Below are 15,387 nucleotides of genomic sequence, written 5' to 3' on the forward strand. Positions count from 1 at the left end.
TATCTTTCTTTTTATTTGTCTATATATCTATATCAATCAGTGTAATTATTTAACTTTCTATCAATTTGATGTCTTTCTATCTGTCTGTCTATATGTCTGTCTATCTGTCTATTTATATGTCTGTCTATCTGTTTATTTATATGTCTGTTTATCTGTCTATATATATGTGTGTCTATCTATCAGTCTGTCTATTTATCTGTCTGTCTATCAATATGTCTATCTGTCTGTCTATCTATCTAATATTCTATCTGTATGTATGTCTGTTTATTTGTCAATCTATATGTCTGTCGGTATTGATCTGTCTGTCTATCTGTAAGTCTTTCTATCAGGTTTTCCTGTATATCTAACTTGTATGTCTGTCTACTCTGTATGTATGTCTATCCGCCTGTTTATATTTGTCTATATATCTATCAATCTGTGTAATTATTTAACTTTCTATCAATCGGATGTCTACCTATCTATCTATCTGTCTGTCTAACTGTATATCTGTCTATGTTTAATAGTTTATGTCTATCTATTTGTGTGTCTATCTGTCTATTTATATGTCTGTCTATCTATCTTTATGTCTATTTATCTGCCTGTCTATCTAAATTTCTGACTATAAATATGTCTATCTGTCTGTCTATCTATCTAATATTCTATCTGTATGTATGTCTGTTTATTTGTCAATCTATATGTCTGTCTATCTATCTGTCTATCTATCTGTCCATCTATCTATATGTTTGTCGGTATCGATCTGTCTGTCTATCTGTAAGTCTATCTATCAGGTTTTCCTGTATTTCTAACTTGTATGTCAGTCAACTCTATAAGTATGTCTATCCGCCTGTTTATCATTTTGTTTATCATCGATTAAATGTTTATAGTCTTGTACCTTAAGATCCCAGGAACACTCAACGTAATGAACCAGCCAATCAAAATTCAATAAAAGTCACCAAAGTTGTTAACCTAGTGGATTAGTATAATAAACAGCCCAAGATAAAATCCTATTGCAATTTAGAAAGAATGGTACCGAGGTAGCGACTTTGTTTGACCAGAACCACACAGACAATCACAAGAATAGCATGGCCTCGCAGTCTGTTCTTCTGGAACTAGAAGAGGGAGACAGGGTTCAGGTACAGATAGATAGATAGACAGACAGAGACAGACAGATAGACATATAGACAAACAGATAGACATATAGACAGAAATATAGATAGATAGAAAGATAGATATCTAGATATCTAGATAGATAGATAGATAGATAGAAGATAGACAGATAGACAGACAGACAGACGGACCACCACAAGAATATCATGGCCTCGCAGTGTGTTCTTCTGGAATTAGAAGAGGGTGACAGGGTTCAGGTACAGATAGATAGATAGACAGATAGACATATAGACAGATAGACAGACAGATAGACATATAGACAGAAATATAGATAGATAGAAAGATAGATATCTAGATAGATAGATATCTAGATAGATATCTAGATAGATAGAAGATAGACAGATAGACAGACAGACAGACGGACAACCACAAGAATATCATGGCCTCGCAGTGTGTTCTTCTGGAATTAGAAGAGGGTGACAGGGTTCAGGTACAGATAGATAGATATACAGACAGACAGACAAACACAAGAATAGCATAGCCTCGCACTCAGTCCTACTACAACTAGAAGAGGGAGACAGGGTTCAGGCATAGATAAATAGTTGAATAGACAGACAGACAGACAAACAGACGGACAACCACAAAAATAGCATGGCCTCGCAGTCTGTACTCCTGGAACAGGAAGAGGGAGACAGGGTTAGGTACAGATAGACTGATAGATAGACAGATAGACAGATAGACAGAAAGACAGATAGACAGATAGACAGATAGATAGATAGACAGATAGATAGATGGACAGACAGAAGGACAACCACTAGCCTCGCAGTCTGTACTCTTAGAACCGGAAGAGTTAGACAGGGTTTAGGTATAGATAGATAGATAGACTAGGACTCATATGATGCTTCCCCAAAATAAAGACATCTATCAGTTTATAATCGTTTGTTCTACGATTTTATTTGAGAGCTTGGATTTTATGTTTTTATGTCATTCTTGTTTTCTTTTATTAAGGTTTACATGTACACGTTTACTGGGCTACACGACAAGCCAGGCAATCATCTCACTCAGTGGATGGGGTTCCTTATCAAGCCTAAATTTATAATTCAGGTGGTTATATTCATAGATAGATAGATAGATAGACAGGCAGAAAAGGCAGGTGGTTATATTGATGGATATGACGTGTAGTAATAGCAAGAACAAACAGCTAAATATTCTAATAAAGTGTTTTAATTCAAGACGAGTTAAACATACAATAATAATATTAAATATAATGGCAACTATTCACTTTTATGTTCGTGCCGAGTTGCAGAGCAATGTCTTGCTCCGAAACGGTTGACACAAGAACTAAAAGCTAAATTACAAAATACATACATTGCTCTCAAATCAGGAAGAAAGGGACTATACATCACATTTCTCCCTGGCTTTAACATGCACATGGATTTCGAAACTGTAATATTTCAGATTGAATATAACAATATGTTTGTTACATGTTAATTATTATATATATTATAAGTAGCATTGAATGCCTATTAAAATAGATAATAATTGATCTGGTATGACACCTGCCATATTTTTTTATTTTTTTTTATTTTATTTTCAGATCATTAAGCACTTCATAATCATTTTTTTTTATTATTTTGGTTCCTTAGAACTCTTTTGTGTTTTTTTTATATTCCTTTTTTTCTTTATGTGTTTTTTTTTTCTTTTAAATATTTTTTATAAAAAAAACATTGATTAACATATAATCATTAAAAATGCATTGATTAACATATAATGCATTGATTAACATACAAACATTAGAATGCATTGATTAACATATTATAAATGCATGATATAAAAACACTGATTAACATATAACCATCAGATTTAAACATGGCATTATAAAGCATTAATTTTAAACCTTTTCGAGACTACTACTGCCTCAGCAATATTTAATACATAAAATAAAATAAATATGAATTAATACACAGTAAACTATAATTATTACTTTCTTTTTCCAGACGCTCTGCTTTTCTTGCCAGATTCTTCAATGTCCATAGGCATGGTAGCTTCATCATCATTCACTCCAAGTTTTGCGGTCTCATCACACAAGCCGTCTTGAGGCATCCTTGCCTCAGTATCACCAAGCATATGTAAACATCTTGCAAATCCGCTATTAACCGCAACTGAAATCGAGGTTGCAACGTTATCAGCCTCCTCCTGATTATCCAAAATCTTTTGATGCTTACGACTAACCTCCTCTCCAAATTTATCAAGCATCATCAATATTCCAGGCGTGTGCTCCATCCTCATTTCCTCCATCGCTTGTTCATCAACACGCCATTGCTGACCTGACAATTCAAGGTCCAGACAAACAGGAATGTTCGGATCCAAAGGCTGATCCTGCTGAACACAAACAGGACCCCCAAACCGAGTAACCAACTTGAAATCCCCCTCAAACCACTCATTTACTTTGTGTTCAGGATTAAACTTCCACTCAAGATTGGTTGTCAACAAACTTGTATGAACTTTTCCATCCAACTCCAATCTAAGTTCCTTTACTACATTCTCTAAAGTAGTATCTGGATCACATAACAATATCTGCTTGGCTAGAGTCGGACGGAGACGTTTGCAGCGCATCTGCATTTCCCAGGTCAAAACTCTGGCGTCTACTTTATCGTTCACCAAACTACCTGTATATGTAGCACTCACAAGATTTTCAATTATGTCTCTTTGTCCATCCAATCTAACATAACGTATCTCAGCTGGCATCTCTCCACTGGTGATTAAACTCACCGAATTCACATTAAGGATGCGGGGAATGAATACCGATAAGTTCATGTATTCATTCACCTGAATAGAGTCAATAAACACTTTAGAACTCAAATCCTGTTCAGACTTTCCTTCAAGCCAATCTTTTTGTAACTCGAACAAAGTTGTAGATGGCATCTGCTTTAGAATAAAGCTGACTTTATTCACAACGTCTTTCCAATGTGCCAGGAGCCGGATAGCTGACACAACCTGCGTTTTCAACCGCACATCAATGCTGTTACCCACCGTTCTCAGCACCGTCTGAAGACTCATTCAACCATCTGCAGGTATGACGTCAATTTTTGAAAGTTGATGCCAATCCTCTAGTTCCCCCATATGTTTGATTATGGGTAACAATTCTCCCAACGTTTGACAGCTTTTTCTCTCATCTCCATCCAGGTATTCAATCTTGGCAAGCAACACCAAACTTGGTAACATCTCGCAAACAAGCTTAGAGAGAAATATAGTTGCACTCAATTTATTCAAACTAGTTGTCTCATTCCAGGACAACTTTCTGTTTATAGCTTTAGAATGCTCACCAGCCGCCATCAGGTTTAAGTGTCTTGAGTTCTGGCTGGTGAAGATAGGGATCCTGTCCACAGCCCAGTCTATTGAGTTGATGCATCTCCCCATCTCTAACTGCAATGAAAGCATGTTTATTAAGTTCAATTTAAACCTTGGTTCATTATCAATGAGACGAGCTAAATCTGCAAGTGGCATGTCCTCACTGCTCAAAAACACATTCCTCGTCGATCTGCCCACACTCAACGTCGGCAGCTCGACGCGCGACATTACCAACACCAGCCGGGATGCAGAGTTGCTGACCAACGCAGATACCGGTAGACCAGGTTTGACTTGATTTCCTTCATTCGCAGATTGTTTGTGGCGACCATTTTCTTCGTTGCTCAATAACTTTTGATTCATTGTTGCCGCCGTAACCAACCTGCAAAAATACAATATAATTAAATTTCAGCATAAGAATTTTAAAATCTAGCATTAAATTCTTCCTCAGTAAATCTTTTTTTATAACACCATGAGCAACAACAATACAAAACTACCAACATGGGAATTATACCCAACAACAACATTAAAACAATCAATACAAACTTAGCAAACAATGGTAGTATATCTGTAAACAAATGTTCTAAACCAAACCAAGAACCTGTAACCTGTTCGAAAAATGACAACTTATGATCAACAAAATCCAAATTAGAAGCTTGTCCATTAAAATCCTCAAAATCCTCTAAGCCCTGATATCTAATAGTCTTATTAAAATCAGCAATAAACACCTTTTCATCACTCAGAAAAATCTTTTGTCCCACGTGTTCAGATTTCTCATTGGCAATGTGAAGAATTTCGAGTCCCTGCCCCTGATTCCCAATGAACAAATTAGCTGTCAACTTCAAAAATACCGGACTTTGCGAACAATTCAACAATTTTATGTCCTCTTCTGTAACAATCATTCTACTATATTCTTGTATCCCAACTGTCTCACCTTTATATTCCACCAACAAATGTCCTACTGCACATCCATAATCCACACCTAACTTTACTGGAATTTCAACCGCTGTACATTTCTCATACTTAGCAATCTCTCCTAGGTATATAATTCTGAACCCATGATGCAACTGTACATTTGATCTAACTTCTGTTTGAGCACATCTAGAAATACTAAAAAATTCCAACATTCTCTCATTCCTTTCTCTACTAGCTAAAAACATAGCATTTAAATCAAACCTGGCCTCCTGTTTTAACAAATCCCCAAAATAACTTCTAACAGCTGCCTTCGGTTCCTCCAAAAACTTGATACCCTCCAATTCTGTTACAAAAATATTAAAATCCAGATGCTGCAAAGTAAGTTTCTCTGTTCCCATAACTTTAACTAAAATATTCCTTTCCAAGTTAGAAACAAAAAGTTGATCATTCCACGTAGTTAAATTGAATGTATCTTGAAAAACTACCTTAAAATTACTGGCCGGTTTTCGTACTACATACGGAAAGTAAGGTGAAGTTGATGTTGCCCACAAATGATTTTCTTCAAAGTTCGCCACAATCGTCTTTTTATCATAATCCATAACAACATTTCCCTTGATCAAAACTGGAGTATTTTTTACTAATATATGCAAAGTCCCAATAGCAAAACCTAAGTTGAACCACATGTTATGCGCATATACTCCCAGTGTCTTGCATTGGATATTTTCACCACCAACATCCCAAAAAGGTGACAATGTTCCATTAACCGTAAAACTGTGAACAGTTGGCAAATCTATGTTCACTTTGAAACTAATACCATCATGCTGATACTTGCCAGAATGGAAAACCCTTCTACATTCATCCATACTCAACTCTACCTGTTTTTCATGTGGCACGTCTAATACGTGCACATGACTCGCAGTGCCGCAAAACCAGCGCTCCAATTTTAGCCTAACCTCACAACTAATAGCCTCCGACAGTATAAAATCGGTTTCTGCTAACCCCAGTAATTCCACAGATCTGACCGGTTCCATCCTATCATGCAAACAGGCAGCTGATCTAAGTTCAACATCACTTATTTGAGAACAATCATAAGCCGCTAACCGTGGATCCTGTGACGTATACATACCACCAACAATAATACAACAATAGGTTTGCATCACAACAACAAATAACAAAATATCCAAATACCTGACTCCTCTATCATCCTTGGATTTCTTCACAGGTATTGGTCCAGAACGTCCAGAACTTTTTGAACTACAGGTGTCAGGTGACCTCTTTCGCATACCACGATCTCCATCTCGCCTATTCCGGTCATGTTTGTCACCACCGCCGCCTCCTCGCTTGTCATCACGCTCCCGACGGCTATCATGGTAATCCCTTCTCCTGCAAATATTATACAAATTATTACAAATATTATTTTTTAATCAATTTTGCGAGGTTCCGAGTTACTACATCTGCTACCGAATAACGTTCTAATCTATCTTTATCTCTATTCTGTCTATCTTCATCCAATTTTTGTAATTGTACTTCATTTGTAGAACCTTTAGGACGACCTTTCACAGGAATAGTTTCAGACATTTTTTGCGATTTTGCATTATCTAATGATCTATCTAATTCATCCTCCTCAACATCCCTACCTCGTTTAACACTTCCCCTTCTCTGCTCCAAGTTTACAATTTTACTTTGAAGTTTTGGAAAAGTGTCCTCTAAAATACTCATTCGAGACTCTAATTCTCTAGCAGATTCCATGTTAATATCCTCTACACCCAAACTGTTGTCAATTAAACTATTTTCAGACGCATAATCTCCATGAAAAACACTATCTTTACTAATAGTAGAATATGTAGAGTCTAACTTAGTTTTGCCAGTTGTATCATTCGTATCTACACTATCTTTACTAATAGTAGAATATGTAGAGTCTAACTTAGTTTTGTCAGTTGTATCATTCGTATCTACACTGTCAGAAATATGAGTACTTTCCGAAGTATCACTAAGATCCTCAACTAAATCATCTAAATTTTCATTATCCTGAGATACATTTGACCTTTGCTGTGACAACCCAACACCCAAAAAAGATTTCTCCAAAAAATCTGGTGTTACCTGTCCATCCTTCCGCCTTCCAACCACCTCTGGACTAGCGCCACAACTATTCTCCTCTTCAGAAACGCCTGAACAAGATAAATTTCTTAAAGTATTGGGAAAGTCATAGTTTACTTTCAAGGTATTGTCCACAGAGAAAAACTCATCTGTAATCACTAAGTCAATCTTTTCATCTGGAGTCAAGTCTAGAGTACTCTCAATAACATATATTTTATCCCTTGGCACAATTCTTACCCCTTTATCTTTCAATCTACACTTTTCTAGGGGTTGAACCTCGAACAAACTGTCAGAAATTACTTTTGTCACTAGACACGGACCCACCCATAATGAACAGAGTTTACGAGCTACACCAATCGTTGTGACGTCATAATAAATATAACAATAGGAATTTATAGCTATCGGCCGACCTATCCTTTCTGTATTTTCTACCTGTAAATACTTCTCAGTCCTCTCTTGTCCAGTTCTCCAATTTCTGTCAAGGCACTCCAATAACTCTGAAAAATTCATATGTTTAATTTTCGTGCGGGTTAAAGGATCAAATGCGTCAAGCGGAAGTTTAGGGTTTCTTAGGAACATCTTGAAAAACGGGGAACATCCTAACCTCCGATTAAAAGAAGTGTTCATACAAAATTGTGTAGCTTTAAGTTTATGAGCCCAATCTCCATCTTGAAAACGTAAATCAGTCTTAAGAAACGAATACACCGATTGGTTGTATCTTTCACTAAAGTTCGAATTAGCTGATCTGGGAGGGATAAAAATTTGTTCAATTCCCAACCTTAAACAAACCTCCCTAAAAACTTTCGATTTGAAACTTTGTGCATTGTCAGTCCTGATTCTCTCGCACAATCCCCAAACAGAAAATAAATTAAACTTCAAACATTCAATAATTGTTTCAGCTTTAACATCTTCAATAGCAAACAACCACACATATCTAGTACAACTGTCAACTACTATTAAAATATGCTTACAAATGACTCCATTATATTCACACTCATTCAAAGGACCTATAGCATCTATGGCCAACTCTGCCATAGCCTCCCCAGCCAAAGGAGAAAATTCTATATTATGATTATGTTTTGGTTTTTTACGTCTATTCAAACAAATGACACAATTTGCAACTGCCGCCGCTACATATTTAGACACATAGGGAAAAATGAAGTGACGATTAATCCTGCTCAAAGTCTCCAAATAACCCCTATGTCCTGCTGTAACATCTGCATGGGCTAACAAAAAAACTTTATTGTACATTCCAATAGGTACCACTACCCGTTCTATAAATTGAAATTCCTTCTGGAGCCGCATAGGTGAAGTCAAAATAATTAAACCGTCTTTAAAACTCAAATGTTCAAAAAACCTTAATATTTGTTTACCACGATAAGGCATTTGAGACAATTCTCTGGACGTGGGTTTGACATTATTCACAATGAATTTCCTCACCTCAACTAGAACAGGATCCTTCTCCAGACTACGACTGAATTCTCTCGCCTTCAATCTGGACGCTATTTGACTGGCCGTCTCTGCTCCAATTCCTGCAATAAGACACAATTTAGGATCTTCTAATTGATATACAGTATCTAATATTAACTCTCCTTGTTCATCCGTCGATAATTTAGATATCCTATCTTTATTATCCTCTAATGCAGTACGTGACAATATATCAACATTAGTATGCATCTTGCCCTGCCTATGTACAACCTCATAACTGAAGGTGGATAAAAAGTTTATCCACCTTATGGTGAGACCAACAAAATATCCGTTCTGCCTCCAAGTAGATAGATGTTTCAGTGCAGCTGAATCAGTTCTCACGATAAACTTCTTGTGTCTCAAATAACATTCAAATCTTTCAACAGCATTCACTAATGCACATAATTCTCCTTTATGCGCTGCATAATTGGCTTCATGAGTTGAACAAACACGTGACCAACACGATATCATTTTCTCTTGACCATTTTGTTTTTGACTTAACACTGCAGACATAGCTGTAGAAGACCAATCTGTATCCAACACAAATGGTTCAGCCTCCATCCTCCAATCCGGAAATGATTTACTTATTTCTTCACAGAACAATTCTCTAGTCTTTGTAAAAGCTTCCATACTTTTTTCATCCCATTCTATTTTACTACTGTTTCTAAATTTGTTCAATGGTGCCGTAATATCAGAAAAATTCTTGAAATATGAACCATAATAATTTATGAAACCAGTAAATCTTTGAATATCTTTACCTGTTTCAGGTACTGGCCAATTCTTAATCTTTTCAATATATGCTTTGTCCATGAATATGCCTTCTTCATTTATAATATGACCCAGAAATTTCACTTCCTCTGCAAACAATGTACACTTTCCAAGATTAATCTTGAGGCCTGCTTCACAAAATGTTCGTAGTAATGTATTCAGATGCTCCAGATGTTCCTCCACATTCATACTATATACAAGAACATCGTCCAAATAAACTAGGCAAAATGCCCTTAATTCAGGACTCAAATCCATTACTCTATCCATCAATTTTACAAATGCACTTGGGGCATTGGTCAATCCGAACGGTAGCCTCTTGAAGCAATACTGCCGCCCATTAGAACAAAATGCTGTATATTTCCTGGCAGATTCCTTCAAGTGCATTGAATTATACGCCGAAGTAAGGTCAATAGACGTAAAAATCTTCTTTCCTCCAAGTTTGTCAAATAGCTCACCAATGTTAGGCAAAGGGTAACATATCTTCTCAGTTATCTCATTTAACGAGCGATAGTCCAGGACAAACCTGACTTTCACCTCGTTAGTGTTTCCCACTTTCTTCTTAACAGCAAAGATTCCAGAATTAAACGGTGAATTACATTCTTCTATCACATCTGTTTCCAACCATAAATCAATCTGTTCTTTTAGTTTCTCTGCATGATGAGGATTAAGTCTAATCATTCTATTTTTGAAAGGTTGAGCTCCAGGAACTAACTGAATGTCATACCCCTCCAAAGTACAAGATCCAATATCCGTAGGGTCAATCGATAACGCCTTAAAATTCTTTAAAAACAAACCAACTATTCTTCCTTTTAAAGAGACATTATCTTTTAAAAACGGAACTTTATCCAACTTCAATTTATCTTTAATAAAACGAATCTTCTTTAATGTTGTTGACACATCTTCTTTAACTCTGTTCTCTTGCAACATCGCTATCTTCTCCGCTAAAAACAGATTTCCAACCAAAGTACCAGCAGGAACAGATTTCTTAACAGTTTCAAAATTCGTAATTTTAGTCATAATTTTACCGTTTTTTCCCACCTCCGTAATTCCTTCATTTATCAACAAGTTATTTCGGCTACAGTAACCTTGTCTAGGAGCTATATAACACAACTGTCCTTCAGGCATATTTCCCTTAGTTGAAACTTCTACCACCACTGTACTTAATGCTGGAATTTCTATTCGATTTTTCAATGAACAAATCCATTTTTGGTCTTGCAACTCAGCTACATTAATCTCAGGTTTCTTAGTTCTTGCCTTCTCCATTTTCTACAGAACCGTATGAACCAAATTCTTCACTACAATTTTTCGTTTAGCTACCAAATTCACACTGATTCCATGCATCTCAATCCTGTTGCCATCTTTGGCAAATATTGTCTTCACGTGATTTTTGTTCAGCCAATGACTGCCTAGATTCATAGGTACAGTCATGCCAGAAATAACAAAGCAATCTTCTTGAAAACTGTGACCTCCAATCTGAAATTCAACATTTCGAACAACACCATCAATCTTGATGCTGGAACCCTGCACGCCTGTTGCTTTCGAATCCGTCTCTTCAATTATACAATCAAGCTTTCTAGCCAACACTTGAGATATCAGGCAGCCTCGTGCATTGCCGCTGTCAATTAAAGTCAAGATTTCCATGCCACCAATCTTCGTTGGAACGTAGACTTCAGCCGCTCCAGCCGCCATCTCAGAATCTTCATGAAACTTATAAAACAGCTATCTAACCAACACCAGCAGTTATGAGGTTGTAACTATCCAATTTTCTATCAAATAACTATCCAGCTGTTTACAACAAATAACAGAATAACGGAATAAAACAAATCACTCACCGACAAAATTTCATCCACCAACAGAAAACGTCCAAAATATCTCTTAATCCACAATCAACAAAACTTCTCTCCGGCCAACAGAAACGTTCCAAAAATATCTCTTAATCCGCAATCAGCAAAACTTCTCTCCGACCAATCTAAAATATTACAAACATTTTAGATGCCAATTAATAGATAAATCACTTTAACTAAGAATTAATATCGGTATTAATATATATATATAACAAATTGTTTACAAAACTAATTTCCGAGCAGCAAATATATATAATATTAATCAAATAGTAACAGCATAAAATAAATTCTTAACAACTCACCATCAAATAAATAATGATGACAGTATTTCTCAACCACCACAAATACTCTTCTCGGCCAATCTAAAATAAAATACAATTATTTTAGATGCCATATTTAAATGTTTTCACTGAAAAAAATAAACTTGCAACACATTCAATAAAAGAAATTGTATTAAGAAATATAACATGAATCAAAAATCAATCACCAAATTAATCTTTCTAAATACCATAAATTCAATTCTTTTGTAATTCAATAAAATATTACCTAATAAAACTATTATTATTAGATTAACAACTGATCTTCTGCACACTACTTTGATGTATGAAAGTTTTAAAAGTTGAAATTCAACTAACTATATATCTCCATACCTGAGAGCACCTTCCTGCGCAGCTCTGCTTTTCTGCGCATCTCAACTTTCTGCGCATGGAACGCCCCACGCCTGATAATCATTGCAGCTACCTCTCTACACCACCCCATTTTGCGCATACCAGCTCTGAGAGATAGTGCAAACCTCTTTGCAAATATATTCACTCCCCTTTTCTCCTCAAACAAAAGAGACAGCTCCACCATATATAATTCATATGTGCGCATACCAGCTCTGAGAGATAGTGCAAACTTCTTTGCAAATATATTCACTCCCCTTTTCTCCTCAAACAAAAGAGACAGCTCCACCATATTTGCGCATACCAACTCCGAGAGACAACCCCTCCCTTCCTTCATAGAGAGAGACTACTCCACAATTATATCTAATGCATTATAACAATTTTGCTTCATGAAATTCTAAACTTCATAAAAAATTTTGCTGAATCAACATTACTAAATCGCAATATAATTGTTTTAAAATTAAATACTTAAAACCACAATAACTGACTCAACTTTTAAAACAATTTTCCACAATTCATCAAAATTTAATACTTTAAATATCTAATTTCACATTTTTATCAAATTTAATTCAATTTTAAATTCAATTTAATATTCTTTCAATAGCAATTTTACAAAATTGTATTCCTAATTCGTTTTTTATTTTCACTTTTTTATTATTCGTATCTCTGTTAGACTCCACAACAGTCTGAAACAAAAATGAATTTTTCTAATTTCAACAAAACATAATCAAAAACTAAATTAATTATTTTGATTTCCATTATAACATAATCTCATAATTTCATATACGTTTATAAACAATATGTTATCTTTTCATAATTCAAAAATAAACCATCAAAATAAATTATCACAAAATTAGAGTTGCTTCGTTCACTCTTTATCATTAATTTCGTTTTGTTGTTGTTTATTTACAATGCGCATAAATCAAAACAATGCCGCGTAACAAGTAGAAAATGGAATAAGGTTTTAATGATCATAATACATACAAAACATTAATACCACAAAATGTCATCTATAATAGCATTATTCCATGCCTCGACTTCCAAATATTTGGGAGATCTGGACTTTGCTGATGATATTGCTTTGTTAACAAGCAATAGAAGTCAAATGCAAAGAAGGACTAACATGATAGCTGAAACTTCCAAGAAAGTTGGACTTGAAATAAATGTTCCAAAAACTAAAATACTCAGATTAAATGCAAACTCCCAAGAACCAATAACTATTGGAAATCAAATTCTTGAGGATGTTAACTGCTTTGAGTATCTTGGAAGTAAAATTGATGAAGCTGGAGGCACTTTGACAGATGTTAAAGCTAGAATTAACAAATCTAGAACAGCCTTTGCCAGCTTGAATAAAATTTGGAATTCCAACAACATCTCCATAAAGACCAAGTTAAGACTTTTCAAGTCAAATGTTCTGTCTGTTTTGCTGTATGGGGCCGAAACTTGGTTCCTAAACACAGCAGTGGTCTCCAAGCTTCAGACATATGTCAACAAATGTCTTAGGAGAATCCACAAGATCTTTTGGCCAAACAAGATCACAAATGCTGAGCTTTTAGAGCGCAGTGATATGTCAGACATCAAACTGACAATAAAACAGAGAAAATGGAGATGGTTGGGGCACACTCTAAGGAAAGGGCATGATGATTTAACCTATCAAGCCTTGACTTGGGACCCCTTCACAGGAAAAAGGAAACCAGGTAGACCAAAAACAACCTGGAGGAGGGAATTCCTTGAAGAACTGAGTAAAAAGAATTTTTCATCTTTCAGTGAAGCCTCTACTGAGGCCCAATTCAAAGATAAATGGAGAACCATTGTGCGTGGCCTATGCTCTGGAAAGAAGAGATAAATGGCGATGATGATGATGATGATGCCTCGACTTCCGCTACAAGATCATCTTCATAATCACGTGCCCCTAAACCATCGACATACGCCACTTCCTTCGTATCCTCCCCTTCATTCACCTCTCCTTCAATTTCACCAACCAATTTCTTTTTATCAATACTATTTTCATTCTTTTTAAAACTCTTTTGCCCCGTCTTATAAGGAACAAAAGGCTTGTTTCCCCACCGCAAAAAGTATTTTCCTTTAGGATTAGGCAACTTTTTATCTCTAATATCAAAACAATCCCTCATCATGTGACCTTTTCTGTTACAATAATAACAAATAAAACCACCTTGAATTGCGCCAATTAAAGGAATAAGTTCAGCTGGTCCGCCAAATTCATCAGCTAAATCAATTTCACATTGATTTATTTCATATGACAAATTATCTTCATCACTAACCTGATCAATAGTTACAGGATTTGACTTGGAACCAACGCCACCAACCATCGTTTTAGCCAAAGCCATCTGGTTTGTTGTACATCCTCTAGCCATTGACCCTGAAATTTGATTAAATTGTAGTCCTTTAACAATCAGTTGTGCTTTAACTATTAACTCTGTCCGAAACTTCGTTATTATTCGCACTTGTCCGTCACGCTCCAAATCCAACGCAAATTGACGCATCTGATTAGCCAAAAGTGGAGATAAGATCACATTACACACTTGAGAATAGAAATCCATAAACATATCATCAGTTGGTTTCGGATACGCACGTTTCCAGAAAGATAGTATCTTATCAAAAAATGCATCAATCTTATCATTCTCATGTTGCTTAACACTCAAATACGCATCTTTACACACATTTTTCATGTCGGGTGGTAAAAATGTCTCTCGCATCTTACACAAGTACCCCTTTAATGTTAATCGTCTATTCTCCATATCAGCAGGTTTTAGTGTATAACCACAAGCGGTTCTTACACCCACACACTTCTCAAACAAAATTTCCTTACACACTTGATGATTAGTCATATGATAACGTCTAGTAGTCATCCAAAACCTCTCCAAATAATCATCAAAGAAAATCACATCATTGTCAACCAAAAATTCAGGCGCATTTTTTCTGAACTGATCATCAAGTTTAGCACACGTTTCATTGTACCTATGAACATTCTCCTCCCCCTGCGAAACATACAAAGATCTATCTGGTACATAAACAAGAGATTTACACCAACTAACCTGCGATTCACTCAGTCCAGCTTCAAAAAAATTGAGCGTATTAAAATCCTCCGCTTTAACCTCAGAAAGGGCTGGCCACCACATGAGAACTCCATTGTAGATATTATCCACAGCATCAACCCTAGACAACTCCCAAAGTTT

At 35.8% G+C, this 15,387-nt stretch overlaps 1 protein-coding gene across 1 annotated transcript in view; it reads left to right on the forward strand.

The window, feature by feature from the left end:
- The window catches only part of LOC145332693 (uncharacterized), a 109,714-nt gene that overhangs the window by 92,739 nt on the left and 1,588 nt on the right, over nucleotides 1–15,387 (forward strand). Inside the window, exons 43-44 of the mRNA XM_080177711.1 lie at nucleotides 998–1,112; nucleotides 2,095–2,190. Coding sequence (XP_080033837.1) covers nucleotides 998–1,112; nucleotides 2,095–2,190 — 211 coding nt within the window. The remainder of the gene's footprint in view (nucleotides 1–997; nucleotides 1,113–2,094; nucleotides 2,191–15,387) is intronic.

The sequence above is a fragment of the Acartia tonsa genome, chromosome 11 (genome assembly GCF_053477335.1).
Source record: "Acartia tonsa isolate MP-2025a chromosome 11, ASM5347733v1, whole genome shotgun sequence".
Classification (NCBI taxonomy): Eukaryota; Metazoa; Arthropoda; class Copepoda; order Calanoida; family Acartiidae; genus Acartia; species Acartia tonsa.